At 39.6% G+C, this 14470-nt stretch overlaps 3 protein-coding genes across 5 annotated transcripts in view; 2 read left to right on the forward strand and 1 right to left on the reverse strand.

The window, feature by feature from the left end:
• The window catches only part of LOC137992199 (cartilage oligomeric matrix protein-like), a 38787-nt gene extending 38414 nt beyond the window's left edge, over positions 1 to 373 (reverse strand). Inside the window, exon 1 of one of the 2 annotated variants that reach the window (XM_068837354.1) lies at positions 1 to 373. This exon is cut by the window's left edge and continues 94 nt beyond it. The gene's annotated coding sequence lies outside the window, so the exon portion shown is untranslated. The other variant, XM_068837357.1, reaches the window with a different exon arrangement.
• Positions 1 to 14470, forward strand: part of LOC137992205 (zinc finger protein 596-like) — a 64407-nt gene that overhangs the window by 8895 nt on the left and 41042 nt on the right. The gene's annotated exons all lie outside the window — the stretch shown is intronic.
• Positions 5456 to 6887, forward strand: LOC137991122 (uncharacterized). The gene is made up of 3 exons (XM_068836241.1): positions 5456 to 5476; positions 5539 to 6074; positions 6182 to 6887. The coding sequence occupies exons 1-3, from the start codon at positions 5456 to 5458 to the stop codon at positions 6885 to 6887; spliced, it is 1263 nt and encodes a 420-aa protein (XP_068692342.1).

Consider the following 14470-nt stretch of genomic DNA (forward strand, 5'->3'; position numbering starts at 1 on the left):
AACTACAACACTTTAATGTAGACCTCGGCAAGGTTTCACTCAAGTGCGAAAAATATGCATTGGTGTGACAAGTGATGTGTGACTGAATGAAAAGACAACAAGAGGGGCGATATGGCACCTTTCAAGACTTGCACAAGGCAAATATTTACTGATCCTGACGTTGTAACTTAGATAACTGAAAGACATTGGATATTTCACAGCGGGGCCGGCAATAACATGCCGTTTAAACTGAATAATCCTTCAAAAGAAAGAAAAACATTGGCAGTGACGATGAATTGTGAAATGGGAAATACGTATCGTATACAATAAACCGCTGGTAAACACTTTTGTTTGTAGGAGCAAGATATTTTAGCGGAAGTTGCTTTTCGATTTGCTTTGGCCTCTTATTAATGAACTCGTTAGCTGCTTGGTGAAAGAATCTTGCTTCAGATTTTCCATCCAGTCACCAGTCAGAATCAACAGCAAAAACAGTTGCGATCTTTTCGATCGCGTTCCTTGCGCTTAAAGCCGGCTACCGTCTATATGCTCTGCGTTTGATCGGCCCATTGGTTAAAAATTCAAAACGATTTCGTAAGTTCTGGTTGTGGGACCATTACAACCCCACTACGTCCGAGCAATCCCAGACCCCCTACCTGTCCCCTCAATTAGCATCTCCTTCTTATGGCTTCGGTCTAAACTTCTAGTCGACTCCTTCGTTCTCTTCGTCTTATCTATAGGGAGTTTAGGCAAGGCGAACGAAAACGACACGTCCAAATATCACTTTAGTGCTATCGAGAATATTTCACGATTATTCCATCTTGTTGAAGTTGTACAATACGGACTAGCTATCATATAACTGGATTAATACGAAATTAATACGCACATTTTTAAAGTAAACCTAGAAAATATTAGGGAGTTTACGCAAGGGCGACGTCGCCGCCAATATTATTTTCCGTTATTGTAATAACTTCGTTATAATCCCAATTCGTTTGGAATGGAAAGTGTGTATCAACATTGCAGGAATAAAATTGGCATGAATTGTGTGGTTGTTTGGGGAGAAAATTAAAAATGTCTCGTCATGTTTTCACGTCCTCTACACAACCTGAAATCTGGTCAATTCACGTCGTTGTCGGGACGAGGACGTCAAAGAAATGTACCAAAATGAAAAACGCACGTGCAGGGCGTGCAGATCTTTTGTGTTTGCTCATTAGAGTTATTGTTTTGTGGCGTTCTCGTAGCCGTCGTCTTCCTTGCTTAAGCTCCCTATGAACTGTTCGTAGTCGCGGGATTTAGAAAAGTGCAAATTTTGCATTCATGGTACTCCATAGACAAAAATTAAATTTACCAACAACGTCACTCAACAAATCTTACAGATGCAAACGCATTCGCAGTTTATTAACCACTAACTATCCATCAAATATTTGAAGTTAACACTGATTTCGAACTTAATAAACTGCGAAGTATCCATCTAAACATAAGTAATAAACAAATACTTCGCAGTTTATTCACTGCTAAAATATACATCTAACAATTTCAAGCGATCGGTAGCTTCGCAGTTTATTCGCTAGCTGCAAAATATGCATCTAAATATTTGTAGTGAGTTCTTATTTCGCAGTTTTTTAATAAACCTTTTCGGCTTGTACATTTTGTTTTCCCAATACAGATCATGTGATAATACTCAGGAGGCTTGGTCCTTTGTTTTGTTCATTAAAAAGAGTGCATATGCCCTCACTTTAATGAACAAAACAAAAGACCAAACCTCCTGAGTATTATCACATGATCTGTATTGGGAAAACAAAATGTACAAGCCGAAAAGGTCTATTGCGAGATATTCCTCTCAATATTTGTAGCGATCACGAACTTCGCAGTAAATTAACTCTAAAATATGCATCTCGAGATCCGTCATCATGGACGATGAGCTGAACGCCGGACTCGCTAAAGCGAGTGCCGCTTTTGGCAGACTCAACAAAAAAGTCTGGAATCGGAGAGGCATCACAGCCGAAACCAAGATCAAGGTATACCAAGCTGCAGTCCTCACCGGCCCAGCGGAGCTGGGACTGCATTAGGATGTTGTAGACGCTGGGGAGGTCTGCACGGTCGAGGACCTCGGTGTCGGGAATCTTTTCCTGCCACTTGATGCCGAGAATCCTCCTGAAGCAGGTGGTGTGGAAGTGGTTCAGCTTCCTTGCATGCCGCTGGTAGACTATCCATGTTTCGCAGCCGTAGAGAAGGGTGAGCTCATGGCTCGCATGGCAGACCACTGACCGACTACCAAAGAAAATGTTGTTCGGGGAACTTTTAGAAGGCAAACGCTCCCAAGGAGGACAGAAGAAGCGCTTCAAAGACACCCTAAAGGTCTTCCTCAAAGCCTTTGGCATCGAGCACACCGACTGGCAGCAAGTGGCTCAAGACAGAGACAAGTGGCGTGGAGCCGTCAAGCGTGGCGTCAAAGCCTGCGAAACGAACAGGACCGCAACAGATGAGCAGCGTAGATAAGTCAGGAAAGGCACCGCCACAACAGCGTCTGTCTCCATCATCCCTTGCCCTCACTGCCCAAGACTGTTCCGGGCGCGGATTGGCCTTACCAGCCATTTGCTGACGCACAGAAAATGAAATGAATTTCTCGTCACATCGCATCCACTCCGCATGCCCAACGCATGCACTCCGCATGCCCAACGCCGTCCTCCAAAATCGGCATCATCATCATCATCATTATCTTCACCTTCACCCCTCCATAAGATTTGCAGATGGTCCTCGTCGTACCGACGGACAAAACAACATGGTTAAACTTGAGTTAGCTATTCTACCAGTGAAATTCATGAGATCGACTAGCGGCATGTCTAAGCTCAGTCCTTTACACAAACCGTGATCTCGCATCCAACCGTAGGGAGTGAAATAATTTCTATATTAGCCGCCAGGGTTACTTTACTCGTTACATGGTAAGTTTTCCCGGAGTAAGTCAGTTTGAGTTTTATTTGCCTGTGGCCAGTTCCTGAAAGATGTAATAACTCTATTTAGTTATTACACCTTTCAAGAACCCGCCCCAGGGTAATTAGTATAGGTAATCACATGATTTCGAGTGCAATTTGGAATAACTAATCACGAGTAAATGTTTTCAAAGACGACCAAAATTGCACGAGTCCGTAGGGCGAGTGCAATTTGTAGTCTTTGAAAAAATTTGCTAGTGCCTTTTTATTCCAAATTGCACGAGAAAAATCATGTGATTACTTAATAATATACATGAAAAAAACTCGATATGGTTAAGCAGAAGAAACGCACGCGTATCATGTAATCGGGGAAAAATTGCGCCATCAAGGGCGCGCGCTTGATTTGAAAAGAAAAGATTTGATTGATTCTGACCAAACCGTATTGTTTATTAGCCAATTATCGTTTACACTTAAAACCCTACTTATACTGCGGTTAACGTTGCATGCATCTAGGCAGGTCGCGTCGTGTAACCATGGCCATTCTTTGACGAAACTGTGCATGCCGCCAAAAAAGCTTGGTGACCTTTGAACTGAGCACTCATTTCCATATAAACTGGTTTCCGAGATCCAATGAACCAAGGAGACAGCTAGAAAGAAAATATTCGAGACTGAGAATTTAATATCTTATAAACGAATATCCGATAAAAGGAGATTACGAAAGCCATCTAATCTCGAAATTACTAGGAAGGGCAATAAACTTAGCCAGATGCTCTGGAACGGTTTAATTATAAGGCCTCAATTCAATATCATTGGTTACAAGAGGTAAATGAGTCGTGCTACTTAGTCCGTGGGCCAATCCTGATTTTGGTACTAAATCGAGGAACAAAGGATGATTGATGCGAATTGATAGTACACTTTCTTCAAATTAAAAATTTGTATGATAGTTCTTTCTGTAACAGTAGCTTTCAAGGTATTTTTTAATGTATAAGTGCCAAAAACGACAATTCGGCATGAAAACGAGGCCAAATATAATTGTTACGAAATGTGGGCTAAATAGGCATTTTTGTAGTTTAATTTATGCTGGGAGACATAACGGACTTTTGTTTGTTGTTCATCGAAATGAACGATTGAAAATAGAGAGAAAAATGGAAAACGTAGCATGCGCATTGCATTATGCGTGAAATCAAACATGGCGGCTACTGTTGCAGGTGAGTGTGGTTTTGATTTGCTGATTTATTAGCTGTTCTATCATGCCAAACGCAAATTGCATTATGCGTGAAAACAAACATGGCGGCTACTGTTGCAGGTGAGTGTGGTTTTGATTTGCTGATTTATTAGCTGTTCTATCATGTCAAACGCAAATTGTGTTGCGAACAAAATTATTCGAATCTTTGACTTATTACAAAGACAAATTTTTAAGGAACTTACTGATATTGTAGAATGCTAAGTTCGATAATGTGATAGAAATTTAATGTGCATGTAGTCTAGCTTTTACTGGCAATGTTTTTCTAAGTTCAAAAGTATAATCTAATTCTGACTTATTTTTAGCATGACTGATTTGTTGTAGACAAAATTATTTGAATATGTTAAAGTCATTTTATAAGCAAAAGTCCCAGGCTCTTCTTATTTCATACAATGCAATTTAATATGTTTACGTTTATTGCAAACGAATTGCCCCTTTAACGCTAAAAACAGTCATTTGATTAAAATAGAGGTCTCATCTAAAAGACGTAATGCTGAGGAATCAAATGTGAAACGATTCTGCAAGGAGAAAAAGTGTATCATTCACTGCACCAACGATAGCACTGGTTTAGTTCATCCAAAGATGATGACTCATGGAAAACCCTGTTAGGAGCAGCAGAAATTCACAAGCATCAAGAAATTCTCGAAATCTCTAAGTCATTAAATGACTACCATCGAAAATGTCGCAGTATTTTTACAATGAAAAAGTTGTAAGATAAATTATCTGAGCAATTGTCTAACAACCAGACTCACCAGGAACAGGTGGCTGGGAGGCTCTTTATTCGTGGATGTTCCAATTATAGCACGACATACGAGTGAGTGCATTTACATTTTCTGTGACAGAAAAAAAGATTTTCAAGGGCACAAGAAATCGTGAGCCTTTAACCTTACAATACCGAGATATGCGTGCATATACACCCTTTTAATAAGTCGCGGCGCCATTTTGAATATTAAATTTATGACGTCATACGCGGAAAGTAATCTGTCATCTTTTGCGCTGATTTCATTACGTTGGATCATGTTTGATCGCTCGACATCAAATGTCATCGTCAATAGAAGAGTTCAAGAAAGGTCAGTATTTTTTCATAGCACCTTATATATATTACCTGAGATAAAACTGAGAAGATAACCTTTTTGTTAGGCTCAAATGGTCGCAATTGTGCCGTTCCTTTGTGTAATTCCTATGGGGATATATTCGACCACAGCCGCAAGAGGAATGTGACTTATCACAAGATACCAAGCGCACCAGAACTGAAGAAATTATGGCTTCAACGAATAAGAAGAGAGGAAAAGTCAGGGTTTAAGGTATGTACTCGATTTCTGTAAAAGTACGTAACTGTACATACATTTTATTTCGACTAACCGCCATGACACCTGCTATCTTTTCTAGGTCCAGCAACACACGGTTGTTTGTTCTCTTCACTTTAAAGATAACGATTTAGAAAGATCAGGATTTAGTGGTCGTTGGTACTTAAAGCCTGGTACTGTTCCATCTGTCTTCCAGTGTTGGGAGCACAAACCATACCTCACTTCTAAACCACCAAAAGAAAGGAAGTTAAATAAGTTTCAGCTCAGATCAAGTGAAGTAAGTTGTAGAAAAAGGAAGACCAGTGATGAAAGTCTGACAGCATTTGAAGCTGAACCGATTGAAGATTGTGTTGACTCGACGGTGGCTGCCATAGATGGCATGAAAGAGACAGAAACAGAATTAGCCGAACTAAAAGCACATATTTTATCGTTAACTGAAAAGTTAAAAACCGGTAACACGAAGATTGAACAGCTCGAACAAACTGTGCGTGAGATGGAGTTCTGCATTGAAAACATTGAAGACGCTGATATCTGCTTTTACACTGGCTTTCGAAATCGTCAAGTCTACAATGCAGTGTTGACTTATGTTAATCCAGGTGCCAATAGTGAAAATTTGGTGTACACGCGAAATGAATCAAGGCCTGACGTAAATTCTACTCCAGTTAGAAAAATTGGACGACCCAGAAAACTGATCCCACAAATCAATTTTTTCTGTTCCTTTGCAGAGTGAGGATTGGACTTTTTGAACGTGACCTCGCTTATAGATTTAACATCTCTATTGGAACTGTCAGTAACATCGTTATTTCGTGGGCCAATTTCCTATATTTAAGACTTGGATCGTTAAGCATTTGGCCAAGCAAAGAGGTAATTTTGGAGAAAATGCCAGAGTCATTCAAGTCCAAATACAAAGAAACCAGGGTTATCATTGATTGCACCGAGATAAAAGTTGAAATGCCTTCCTCACTTGTGTTGAAATCTCAGACATACTCAAACTACAAGAGTGCAAATACATTAAAGGGACTTGTGGGAATCTCACCAAGTGGCAGCATAACATTCCTGTCTCAACTGTATACTGGTTCAATATCAGACCGGGAAATTACTGAACGTTGTGGTATTCTTAACATGCCATTTCAAGCTGGTGACAGTCTAATGGCTGACAAAGGATTTGACATCCAAGATTTGCTTGATCCAATTGGTGTCACGTTAAATATACCTCCATTTTTGCAAATGCAAGACCAAATGCCTGCTAATGATGTTCTGCAGACACAACAAATAGCAGCTGAAAGAATTCACGTGGAGAGAACCATAAACAAAATTAAAAATTTTCATATATTTGATCAGATCATTCCAATATCCTTGGCCGGTTCTATCAATCAGATATGGACAGTGTGTGGATTATTAACTCTGTTCCAAAACCCTATTATTTCTTGAATTGTCATAGCTTACATCTCTTTTACATCATGCTTAGCTTGTTAGCTTTCTATAGGTAATTACACTGAATGCCTATGACTGTTGCTGTGACCTTAAAGGTTAGCAACAGAGAGGAAGCAATGTGTTTAATTTGACTTCATGGTAGCAACAAATATTTAAATCATACTTTTTTCTTATCTTTAAGTTCAACACTAGGTCACAAAATCTGTCTATCCTCATAAATGAGCTGATAACATTTATTCATTTGTAACATTTATTGTAATTAACAGTGAACATAATGAACATTTAGTGTAACAAAAAACACTACTTAGGGTACTAGACTGCTACTCCCAAATGAGCCTCTATGTTGTTACTGCTGCTTAATGGCCTCAAGCATTACATGTTGTTGGTAGAACTTTGTCAATTTGTCAATCATAGACTTCCAAAACAACTCATCAAACTTTATGCGCTGTATAATAAGACCTTTCTGGAAAAACACCACAAAGTCACACCATTTCAATCCAGTGAGACCAAGCTGACCTTGTACTTGGTAATAATAAGGATGGTCCTTTTTAAGTTCAGGTTTACTATTGACAAGGTGACAATAAAAATTTGGGTCAGCACAAGCTTCTTCAGGTGTCAAGTTTCTTAAAGTGAAAGGACACTTTATCTCCACTAGTCCATAACCAAATTCCTTGTCTATCACCTTTCTGTCTGGTGAAGCAGCTAGCCATGGCATGGTGTTTGAAATAACAACACCACATGCTAAGACTTGAACATAGTTACCACTTGCTTTCATGTATTCTGCATACCGTTCTGCTGCTTTTGATTCGTTTGATATACCATATTTAACAGCCGATACATTGGAAAGATCTTTCTGAGACAAAACAGTATTCTGGACAAATTTGGTTTGGGATAAGTTAAGTTTTCGTTTGCATACTAGACCAAAATTGCTGCTTGTCAACCTGTACTTTCTGATTTGGAACCATAATGGGTTGTTATTTTGCCCTCTAGTTTCTTGTTCAGTTATAGAAGGATCAGAAACTTTTAGTTTGTCAATAACGTGATCCTCTTCATTAGTTAGAGGCATTTGTAATCCCACAACTGGTACATTACTGGCAAGGGGAAGGTCAGGGAAGGACTCATCAATAGTTCTAGGTCTTTGCAGGGCAGGAAAATTGGTAATTACATTAAAGTTTCCTTCTGTCCTAGATAGCTGATAACTTAACACACTGCCAGATGGAACCATGCAACCTTTCAGTTTAGTTGGAACTGTTGGTGGCTTCTGGGCAAATACTGTACAGAATCCCAGGGAAGGACTTATTTGCTTAAGGGTATCAAACAGCTGAGTTGCCCCTTCATTATTTTGTACACTAGGCTGTCTGGCTTCATACAAAGTACACTTCAATCCCTCTGAACATTTTTCCCTGTACTTGGGGTTAATAATGTTATATCCCATGATAGGTTCCGGATGAATACCCTTGGTCCTAGGTTTGTGCCACTGTTGAGGGTTTTCTGTGCATGTTCCAACTTTGGGGAAAGTAGGAGCCTTTAATTTGATTATATGGTCAATAAGATATAATAGGCCCATAGTGTGGTTGCAGTAACCATTTTCCCCTGCTGCACAAGAACACCTAGCTTTGTTTACATTTCCAGCTAGTGATAGTATAACCATAACATCATGAGGCCTATCACTCTTTCTCTGAGATCTGTAACACTTCCCCTTAACATGTACTTCACTGCCATTCAACAGGCATAATACACCAAATAGATAATTCTCAAAGAAAAACTTGTAACCCTTTTCAAGAGGCTTTTCAACATAACTTTGAGCATTCCTTCCACTTTTTTAGCATGCTCTACAATGTTTATGAAAGAAAACTGCTTGGGGAGAACTGATGTCTCAGTGCTCCAGTTTCCCTCAATAGATGCAACTTGTTCCTTGGGCTGTTGGATTTCTGAAGTATTCTGTATGTCCTCAGCACAACACAAAACGCACTTTGCTTTCTTTGCACGGGTGTAGCATTTCCCTGGATCAGGATCAACTAGAGGGAGACTCTAATTCAAGTTTTGTCTGACCCTAAAAATACACGAAACATTTCATTGAGAATATAAACTATATATAACATGAACAGCACAATCTAAATTGTTTGTACTACCTCCGGGAAATAAATAACATGTTTTGGTATAAAGCCCGGGAATAAAGATGAATCTTGGTTCATTAAAGGACGTGATCGCTACAAAAAATATATTTGACGTAAATAAAGCTCACCGAGAAACAAGTTCAGCCCTCGTCTCCCCGGATTTGTATTTCAGGTTTCTACAGTCAAGCCAGAACTTTAACTCGTTCTTCTTGCGTTTTCCAACCTCTGTAAGTTCTATTAGTGAGCCAGGAATATCTTCGCACGATAGCTGAAAGAAATTTAGTTAGACGCTCAACAACGCTTGGATAAAGCTTACACGTAAAAGAAGTAAATTGAAACCACAGATCGTTTGAAGAACATCTCAAGAATTACCTCTTTGCACGAACAAACGGCTGGTTCGGCGTCGGCCATGTTTGTTGACCCACCTGTTATCTTTCCGCGAATGACGTCATAAATTTAATATTCAAAATGGCGCCGCGACTTATTAAAAGGGTGTATAGCTCTATCAAAAAGATGGCTACACTAACGAATGATAGCAAGATTCGTGCCCTTGTGTCAAGCGAGTTAATACACCTTATTCCAAAATGGCCGCCATTTAGATATTCTTTTGTTTTTATTCAAATCAGACCTTGATGCCTCGTTCAAGGCAAAATATTCTGTTGAATTTTCAGCTCAAGAACGAGGCATCAAGGGCTAATTTGAATAAAAACAAAATAAATTTAAATGACGGCCATTTTGGAATAAGGTCTGTTGTTGCAAGTTCAAGTTCAAGTCTATTTAAAAAAATTACAGTTAAATTTTACAATGAACACTACACGTGCATAGCAATGCTAATCGAGGCGTGCAGTTTTATGGCGTACATGGCACTAAACTTACCATAGAAACCGGATATTAAGACAAAATAAAACCTCACAATACACATTGAGCCATTACATAATAGACAGTCTGAAGAAACATTGCATAATTATTACAATGTTATTAAAAGAAGAGAATGAAAAAAAAAAACAAACAAAACAAAACAAAAAAGAATAGAATAAAACAGAGTTATAGGGTACGATTATTCAGTTTTGTTTTCAATGAGTAGGCATCAACATAAGCATCCTCAACTCCGTGAACTGTAAGCAAAAATTTCCTAATTCGTCTTGTGAATGGCCTTTTGTAACCGCGCGCCAGTCAGGATGAAGAGAGTTGCATAATCTTGTTCCAAAGTTTGCAAAAGACTCCAACTGTAAGCTCAGTCGCGATTCGGTAACATAATAGGTGCCTAGCTGATGATCGTGTATTATATTTATGAATGTTAGATGAACGATTAAATAGTTTCTGAATGTTCTTCGGTACAGAATTATTAGAGATATCATGTGCATAAGGGTAGATACTGTTTGAAAGTAAAGCATAGCAATTGGCTGAGGCTTGTTATCACAGGACAAGCTTCAGGATGTACACTAGACCAGATGCAAGCAGCAATGTAAATCCCGATGCATGAAAGCTGCGAATCTCAACAAGATGACGAGTCTGATGCTTACCAGGTGCTTTTTGAGTTCATCAGATGAGATGTGATAGAAAATGGGAAAGTCGTAAAGCTATCTGAGGTAATTCAATTACTTGTAGAGTTTCTTATGTCATTCGGAGTTAAACAATGCAACCACCGACAAAGAAGCTAGCATATCAGAGAAGCAGAATTTACTGACTTGCTTAATTTTGAAAACTTGCTAGATACCACTCGTTTGACCCTAATTCCTGCAAGCCTAACGGCAGGGCAAATCGCCAGAAATATGGCAGATATCATTAAGGCTGAAAGTGAAGGCAGAAGCGCAACAGCAAAGATGTCCAATATTCAGAAAGCTGCGGCTGACATCCGTGAAGCCGTTCGGAACAAGGAAGCAAATTGTCATCGCCACCGCGTCCCTTCAGAGCTGAATGACAGTGCAATAGATATTCCTGAAGAACTGAGTGCATTTTTGTGTACACTGCAGACTGGCAACAGAGATTGAACAGAGAGGGAATGTTGTCAAAGAGTCCAAAGGTTGATGAAGTCATTTTCACAAGAGATCTAATATTTGGAGTAACGAAAGGAAGGATTTTAAGCCACCTAAACATATTCTTCTCCCGTATGTTGTAAAACTCTTACAAACAATGTCGAGGTAGTGTCTATACCAAATCATTATGGTAACGGCATTTCTTATTCCCACCTCGAGGGATTAATACTGCACTTTGCCTGCAGAAGATGACAGCAACAAGTGAAGTTCCACTGCCCGACAATATACAACCTCACGTCAGTACCAAATTAGCATTGGATAATATTGACATGCAGGCTGGAAGCAACTCTTTCATGCACTTCACACCATTTAAACGGTATAGCATTGCAAGCGAGACATTTTGGCTCCCAGACCCTTATTGAGCAGAATCACTGAAAGTAAACGAACGCGTGTAGAGCCACTGGATGTTGCAGCTCTACCGATTTATAATGTAGGTGTGCGTCAAGGACCTAAGCCTAGAAGGTATGTGGAGGTAAACTGCCAGGAAGCATTAGAAAATGCCCGCAGGAAAAACCTTTTGTGGGTTTTATCTAACCAAATCTAATTCTGAGCATACCGATCTTCAAAACACGAGAATTGCAAGAGACGAGGCCGATGTGAAGTCATTATGTTAGAAAACAACTGGATAAATCTGTTCAGTTCTGAGCAGCAAGATTTGGTATGTTTGTCAACTGAAAGGTTGCCACAAAAATAGATTAAAGAAGACCTGCTGAACGCACAACTACATAAATGAAAAGGCATACCAAGAATTCTGTGTGCAGCGCCTGGAGGCAATCCGCCTAAAGTCAAATTCCACGATTCTTTGAAGAAATCAAAAATGCAGACATTCTCTGAACTTAACAAGGAAGTGAAGGTCAAGAGCAAAACAGCGAAGGAGATCGTACTAAAAGCTGATAGAGTTCTATTTGGCCATATGGTTGTAATAGCGGAAAACAGACAGCATCCATCCAATGGGACCTCGCCTTGGGTGCTATCCTCAGTAGCTGGGCTATTGCCGAAGACCAGCAAGGCAGCACAGGCAAAGGACCTGCAAAATAATGTACCTGCTCAGAAGAAATTCCCCAGCCATCTGCACGCGTCATAGATGGTATGGTACTACAGCATAAAGTGGAAAGGTGACCATAAGAAGTTCTCAGATGTTGTTGCATAACTCCTTGTTTGAAATGCTTTTACACGGGGAAACATCCTCCAAGATAATTGATATCAAGTGAAGCTCTGATCCTCGCAGTTATGAACGCAATTTTTTGCAACTGCGTAAAGAAGCCTGAATTTTTCAGGCTTCTTTACGCAATTGCAAAAATTGCGTTCATAACTGCGAGGATCATAGCTTCACTTGATTTCATATCCGAATTTATATATAATCCATTTCATATATCATTTCATCGTTAAGAGAATTGATGTTGTCTTCGATGTGTATAGAGCGAATTCAATTAAGAACGCAGAAAGACAACAAGAGGGGCTGAATATGAAATGAACTTAGAAATTTTCAAGCCGACCATAAAGTGCAGCTGTGGAAACCGTTCCTTTAAAATCCACAGAATAAGAGAGCCGTAACAATATTCGTGTCCAAAGAATGGAAACACAAGACAAGTATAAGAGAAGGTTGAAAGACAAGGTCGTCTTTGTAGCTTGTGAAGAAGAGTACCACCAGATCTCATCATAGGGTTCTTATCTCACCTCTTACTAACCGAGTTTTTACCCTTTTGATTTCGCATGGCGGGCCATGAATCAGCGGGTAAATAACGATGAACACGTGAACTTACAGTACGGTCGCGCGAAAACGAGAGTTAGTAAGATATTATATCTCTGAGGTAATTAATCCGGAGTGCGGGCCAAGGAAACTAGTCGAAGTTCGAAAGAGCGGAAGGAAGGTTCAAATGCCACAAAATCCGAAAAACTAAATCTTCTTGGCTGTTTGAAAATAAGTTTATGAAACAGAAACGACACATGAAAAGATATTGAGGATAATTGAGTCATTTGTTTGGCGTAGTTTGAGAAGACCAGATGTGATTAATTATGTATTAAAATAAGTTACAAGACCTTGTTTAGGTTTTTTTTTGAGCCCACCCATAACCCCCATGCCCTGAACATTTAGTGGCACTTACTCAACGAATGACTGCCGAATGACGAACGAGCCGAGCGAACGAACGAACGATTCGGACATGAAAGGTCTGACCGGTCGGACGGCCGAAGCGCACACGTCACGCACGCACGCTGAACTAACGGCCCAACCAAACGAACAAACTAGTTACCATTCCAGGGCTAATTGTCCAAAAGGGCACCAACTGCCTGTCAGAAATAGGGGATGGTCTGAAGGCTCCATCTTTGTCGCTTTGGAGGTAAATCACTCCACATAATGGCTGCACCTTCATAATTGATGTCAATCAGTATGATATGTTTCTTGGTGAGAAACCTCTTGACATTACCTAACCCTAACCATGTTTGACATTCCTGAGTTGTACCGAAGGCAGCCCAAAAGCATGCTGCGTTCCCAAAAGTTAGATTATCATCGTTTCCTTGTTCATTGTTATTCACTCATTGCTATATTTTATCTCCTCATTTTCCGATTCGCTATAGTGAAGTGGCTTCGTGGTGGAATTCCAGAAGCACCGCCGTGAGCACCAAAAAAAAATGATATTTTATTGCTTCCGGCAAAATCGTAGAGAAGGCAAAAACAACACAAAGACAACTGTAATAGGACAAACACACACGAGTTTAAAAGGACGAGTCAAGGAATCGAAAATAAGATGAATCAACAAAAAGTGGAATTTTCAAAGGAAACTGGGCGGAATTCGCCGAGGTGCCGTTGATCATACGCTGAGCCAACAGTTTTTCTTACAAAGCGCCAGCATATCGCAAAAAAAACAATGTAATTGTTAGCTGGGACATGGATCATTATCTTATGTCTTCACAAACTAGTAAAACTAATTACTCAAAGATTGAAGGCCTATATGACCACAAAAAAACTCGCGATACGCGTGATATAACAGCTGGATCTTTGTCCATATGACGTATTAAGGCTGGCAAATTGCCCATAGATTAATGTGGTATGTAATTTTGGTTGAAAAAAACTAAAGTTAACGAAAAAACATTAATCTTTTTCCTCTATCAGCAAATTGCTTTATCGGATATTCTCGTGCGTCGTTATTTTATAGACTATCAATATTCTGCTCCAATAGTTGTTTTGGTTTCACAGCTAAAGAACAAGTATACAGCTTACATTTCTCTATCTTCCCAAAAACGTACCAGTTAAGACAGGGCTGATATATCCGATTACAAAGAAAATATAAAGTCTTCCGCGAAGAAAGCTACACAACTGGGGCCGATGTTAAAAATACCATTCAAAAAGTCGCTGCGTTTCGATTGAACTTTCGTGGCCACTCTTGATAAAATGGTGGGACTTTGGGAAGAGTTAGATAAAAATCTG

The sequence above is a fragment of the Montipora foliosa genome, chromosome 2, assembly GCF_036669935.1.
Source record: "Montipora foliosa isolate CH-2021 chromosome 2, ASM3666993v2, whole genome shotgun sequence".
Lineage (NCBI taxonomy): Eukaryota > Metazoa > Cnidaria > Anthozoa > Scleractinia > Acroporidae > Montipora > Montipora foliosa.

What these genes read in the sequence shown, in the direction of transcription:
- LOC137991122 (XM_068836241.1), top strand. Translation starts at nt 5,456, where the DNA reads ATGTACTCGATTTCTGTAAAA. An exon ending in TGTACTCGATTTCTGTAAAA is followed by an intron (nt 5,477 to 5,538) that starts GTACGTAACTGT and finishes TATCTTTTCTAG; the next exon opens with GTCCAGCAACACACGGTTGT. An exon ending in GCCAATAGTGAAAATTTGGT is followed by an intron (nt 6,075 to 6,181) that starts GTACACGCGAAA and finishes GTTCCTTTGCAG; the next exon opens with AGTGAGGATTGGACTTTTTG.